Source organism: Nerophis lumbriciformis, linkage group LG24 (assembly GCF_033978685.3).
Source record: "Nerophis lumbriciformis linkage group LG24, RoL_Nlum_v2.1, whole genome shotgun sequence".
NCBI lineage: Eukaryota > Metazoa > Chordata > Actinopteri > Syngnathiformes > Syngnathidae > Nerophis > Nerophis lumbriciformis.
In genome coordinates this window covers 27,468,001-27,473,855 of record NC_084571.2, presented here as the reverse complement: position 1 = coordinate 27,473,855, position 5,855 = coordinate 27,468,001, and the positions used below count along the sequence as shown (strand labels likewise).

Sequence of the window (5,855 nt, the reverse complement as noted above, 5' to 3'; positions counted from 1 at the left end):
ACCGGAAGTTGGGGAGGTGTCAATGAGGGGCGTGTCCCAGCAACAGCAAATCAGCTGTATGAGCCCGCCTACTTTTGACAGTTTGAGGAAGTGATTTTATTTTGTGAACCCAATCGAAATTAAAACAAAACATAACGGTTGGGAAGGATAGTAATATAATAGTAGTTACGGCGATAGTTTTAAATCAGTATTCAAGCTTGAATCAACAAACCACAAATTGAGAATTACATTACAACGTCCTTGGATCATAAATACGTGACAGTTACATATGCCAGGCAATAAAACGTAATTCGTAAAAATAAATAATCAAAAGACAAGATAAGTATTGTTTTGGGGAAAAAAAGCCATTCGTTCCAGAGGAGTATGTGACGTCATATGACGAACGGCATGCTGACTGGCCAAGTCGTCAAATTGTGGTCGCGGCCAAATAGAAAAAGAGGAAGTGGTGTCTCTTTTGGTAATAACAAAAGTTACATTTTTCTTTGTCTTCACTATTGAACAATTGAACAAAGATATACAATGTACAAACAAGTCACTTCCAATACAATGCGATTCAATATGTTTTTCCAAAAGCAATGTACAAAGCGATACAAAATAAATCTAATTAAATACAATCCTCATACAAACAAAAAACAAGAAAGTAAAAATAAATATAACAGACAATAAAAATGAGATTAAAATAAAAATATAAAAATAATAATTCAATGGATTTTCGACTTTTTGCTATCTTCCAAGATTTAGTCAATAACTTGATATAATTAAACCAATGTGATAATTTGGGTTTCACTTTAAGGAAGCAACTTTTGTGTATGAAAAATTTAGCCTGCAATATAGTATACATCTTTTCCAAGTTTCTATCTTCAGTACATATGCCAAATTGATATAGTGGTAGTTTGAGTAGGTATTTTTTAATTTGTGGGATTTAAATTATGAACCTAATCGAAATGAAAGTAAAACACAAAGGTTTGTAATGATAGTAGTATATTAATAGTTATAGGGACACTTTTAAATCTGCATACAAGCTTGAATGAACAAATCACAAATGTGGCATTACATTAGAACTTTTGTGTCTATTTATCATAAATACGCGCCAGTAACATAGACCAGGTAATAAAACATGTATGTTTTAAGTTTAATAGTTTGGTGACAAGTGAAATATTTTTTTTTAGTATTGTGAAAAAAGCCATTCGTTTCAGAGGAGTATGTGACGTCATATGACGAAATGCGTGTTGACTGGCCAAGTTGCCACAATGGGGGCGTGACCAACTAGAAATGAGGAAGTGGTGTCTCCCTAAGCAAAAACAACAGTATCAAAGAGGATTAACAGTCAGAATTGAATCAATCAGCTTGTAAACAATGTGTGTAAATCAACAGACACCTAAAGTTGTAAATTTGATGTTGTAAATGTGATGTTTTATGTGTTGTTTACTGTTTTTTAATGTAACCTTGCTGCTGCCCTCTTGGCCAGGTCTCCCTTGGAAAAGAGATCCTTGATCTCAATGGGATTTTTACCTGGTTAAATAAAGGCTAAATTAAAAAAATAAATAAAGTGTCAATTTAGTATGGTTGTGTCAGTGAGTAGATGTAAAAAAATACACATTAGGTCTGACCTTTACATTTGGAATGTATGTATGGTATATTTATGGTTTAATGTTGAGTATGGCCTTAATTGGCTTCCATATACTTTAGCATGTTGTAAATTATTTTCATTTGTTCATTTAATTGTACTCGCGCCAAGACAAAAACAAATTTTTGTGCTCATATAATCAGGTTTTTTTAAATTTATTTATCAGCACTAGACACATCACAATTAACTTGATATCATTAAACCAACGTGATAATTTGGGTTTCACTTTAAGGAAGCGACTTTTGTGTATGAAGAATTTAGCTTGCAATATAATAATATTAGAAATCCTTTCCAAGTTGCTATCATTAATACATATGCCAAATGCATATAGTTATAGTTTGAGTAGACATTTTTTAATTTGTGGGATTTAAATTATGAACCCAATCGAAATGAAAGTAAGACACAAAGGTTTTGTAATGATAGTAGTATAATAATAGTTATAGGGACTTTTAAATCTGCATACAAGCTTGAATGAACATATCACAAATGTGGCATTACATTAGAACGTTCATGTCTATTTATCAGAAATACGTGCCAGTAACATAGACCAGGTACTAAAACATATTTTTTTTAAGGTAATCATAGTTTGGTGACAAGTGAAGTATTTTTTTTAGTATTCTGAAAAAAGCTATTCGTTCCAGAGGAGTATGTGACGTCATATGACGAAAGGCGTGCTGACTGGCCAAGTTGCCACAATGGGGGCGTGACCAACTAGAAATGAGGAAGTGGTGTCTCCCTTAGCAAAAACAATAGTATCAAAGAGGATTAACAGTCAGAATTGAATCAATCAGCTTGTAAGCAATGTGTGTAAATCAACATACACCTAAAGTGTCAATTTAGTATGGTTGTCTCAGTGAGTAGATGTAAAAAAATACACTTTAGGTCTGACCTTTACATTTGGAATGTATGTATCGTATATTTATGGTTTAATGTTGAGTATGCCCATTTTAATTGGCTTCCATATACTTTTGCATGTTGTAAATTATTTTCATTTTGTTCATTTAATTGTACTCACGCCAAGACAAAAACACGTTTTCGGGCTCATATAATCATGTTTTTAATTATTTATTTATCAACACTAGACGCGTCACAATTAACTTGATATCATTAAACCAACGTGATCATTTGGGTTTCATTTTAAGGAAGCGACTTTTGTGTATGAAAAATGTATCTTGCAATATAATAATATTATAAATCCTTTCCATGTTGCTATCGTTAATAAATATGCCAAATTTATAGTTATAGTTTGAGTAGGTATTTTTTATTTTGTGGGATTTAAATTATGAACCCAATCGAAATGAAAGTAAAACAGAGGTTTGTAATGATAGTAGTATAATAATAGTTATAGGGACACTTTTAAATCTGCATATAAGCTTGAATGAACAAATCACACATTTGGCATTACATTAGAACGTTTGTGTCTATTTATCATACATACGTACCAGTAACATAGACCAGGTAATAAAACATATATGTTTTAAGTTATTTTTTTTTAGTATTGTGAAAAAAGCCATTCGCTCCAGAGGAGTATGTGACGCCATATGACGAAGTGCGCGTTGACTGGCCAAGTTGCCACAATGGGGGCGTGACCAACTAGAAATGAGGAAGTGGTGTCTCCCTTAACAAAAACAACAGTATCAAAAAGAATTAACAGTCAGAATTGAATCAATCAGCTTGTAAACAATGTGTGTAAATCAACAGACACCTAAAGTGTCAATTTAGTATGGTTGTCTCAGTGATTAGATATACAAAATACACTTTAGGTCTGACCTTTACATTTGGAATGTATGTATTGTATATTTATGGTTTAATGTTGAGTATGCCCATTTTAATTGGCTTCCATATACTTTAGCATGTTGTAAATTATTTTCATTTGTTTATTTAATTTAATATTTAACACGTTTTCGGCCTCATAATATAATCATGTTTTTTAAATTTATTTATCAGTACCGTACGCGTCACATTAGCTACATTGTTGGTCATATTCCAGTACCCGGGCTATTGTGCGCACGGGAGGGAGTGAGGGAGGGCAATCCGTGCCAAACCGGGCCTATTGGCTGGCCGCTGCCTGGAAAAGCGGTATTATCTTTTCATGCTAATAGACGAGGTCACTCGTGTTGTTCGGGCCAACGGGGACGGACGGACGGCGGCGTCCAAGTAGCTATGCCCGGTGGACGGTAGCATGATAGCCGTGCATGGGAGTCGGCAGGAAGCGTTTTGACTCTCGCCCGCACCGAAGCCACCGAGTCGGTGAGCAGCGTCCGACATGGGGAAGGAGGTGAACGGCGTTTCCCGGAGCCGCTTTGAGGTGAGTTTTACGGAGGCGTTAACCGACGTCCGCTTGCATTGACGGAGCAGAGAAGTATGCAAACACGACGTCGGTGATGCTGCACTGGGATGATGTTAAACACTGTTGCTTTTGTGCTGTCAACAACAACAACAACATGCAGCAGGCCTGACATGTCTTGACTTGTTTAATCTTTGCCAAATCTTTTTCCTCCTGTGCACCATCACAACAAAGGACATGGAGGCTATACGCCGAATGCTGCACTAAACTTCACTGTAATTCAACAACGACGCACTTATTTGAACACACATTGTCGATGGCGAGACTTTTTGTGATGCTAGCCGGGTTGTTGTGCTGGTGTAGCCGCTGCCACGGTGGGGGCCCTCGGCTTGGGACTGCTTACATCCACGGCCGTGTGCTAGCGAGCCACAACAGGCCCCAGACCTGGTAAACAATGACACTTTGACGGCGTGCGAGTTGAGGCCCGGTGATTGCTAGTTGATGGAAAACATTTAACCACAATTAGCGCAGTGTTTGGCTGCAAACTTGTTCCCTTTAAAAACAAATATATATATATATATGGTGGCATGTTAGCCTGTGCGGCTCGGCCACTCGCTGGGTTTAATCTCTCCTTCTCCCCCCATTTAAACCGAGCGTGGGATTTGTGAGTAGGTTATTGTTTATTTTTAACAGTGCAACAGCTGACGACTCGCAAGATTCAGGCCGTTACCTCTCCGTCAAACAGCTGCGAGCGAGCCGTGCTCGCAAGCTAGCCGCAGACACCGGAGGCTGCAACCGGAAATGGCACTTTGTTTCGCCTTCAGAGTAAGATCTTTTGTTGACTTTTTTTGGGTACTTTCATTTCCGGTTTGTGTTTTTCATCCACTGTACCGCTGGTGCATACTTGCCAACCCTCCCGGATTTTCCGGGAGACTCCCGAAATTCAGCGCCTCTCCCGAAAAACTCCCGTAACAAATTTTCTCCCGAAATTCAGACGTAGCTGGAGGCCACGCCCCCTCAAGCTGCATGCGACCTGAATGACGTGTCGACAGCCTGTTCTCATGTCCGCTTTCCCACAATATAAACAGTGTGCCTGCCCAATCACATTATAACTGTAGAATGATCGAGGGCGAGTTCTTGGTTTCTTATGTGGGTTTATTGTTAGACAGTTTCATTAACGTCCTCCCAGCGCGGTAGCAACACACAACAACAGCAGTCACGTTTTCGTCTACCGTAAAGCAGTTCGTCTGCCGTAAACAGCAATGTTGTGACACTCTTAAACAGGACAATACTGCCATCTACTGTACATGCATATGTGACAATAACATCTACGGCTTTTAGAGAGTGCAGTGCACAACTGCGCACACAACAAGGAGACGAAGCAGAATGCATCATCAGAGAGGGTGTTCAGCATGGTTAGAAAAATAGTGACAGAGAATAGAACAAGAATGAACAATTCAACCCTTAATTCAACAATGAGTAGATGAGTGTTATGTGTAAATAAATTAACAGTGAAATTAAAGTATTTCTCATATATATATATATATATATATATATAGCTAGAATTCACTGAAAGTCAAGTATTTCATATATATATATATATGAAATACTTGACTTGGTGAATTCTAGCTGTAAATATACTCCTCCCCTCTTAACCACGCCCCCGCCCTCACCCCCGACCACGCCCCCCCACCACCTCCCGAAATCAGAGGTCTCAAGGTTGGCAAGTATGGTCTGGTGTGCCGTGGGAGATTATATAATTTCATCTAGCTGGGTTACAGAATCTCATCTCTGGTCAACAAAAGCACCATGAAGAAGATTCTAGCGGGAACTCTCATTCAACCCTTTTTCGATTACGCATGCACCTCCAAAACCCTCAAATCTAGACTCCAAACATCCCAGAACAAGCTAGTCAGATTACTTCTAGACCTCCACCCCAGA

General features: G+C 38.2%; 1 protein-coding gene across 1 annotated transcript in view; it reads left to right on the top strand.

Moving 5' to 3' along the window:
- Nucleotides 1-3,655: 3,655 nt before the first annotated feature.
- The window catches only part of fbxl20 (F-box and leucine-rich repeat protein 20), a 42,153-nt gene continuing 39,953 nt past the window's right edge, over nucleotides 3,656-5,855 (top strand). Inside the window, exon 1 of the mRNA XM_061981877.1 lies at nucleotides 3,656-3,935. Within this exon, the coding sequence (XP_061837861.1) occupies nucleotides 3,894-3,935 (42 nt within the window). The 5' untranslated portion in view covers nucleotides 3,656-3,893. The remainder of the gene's footprint in view (nucleotides 3,936-5,855) is intronic.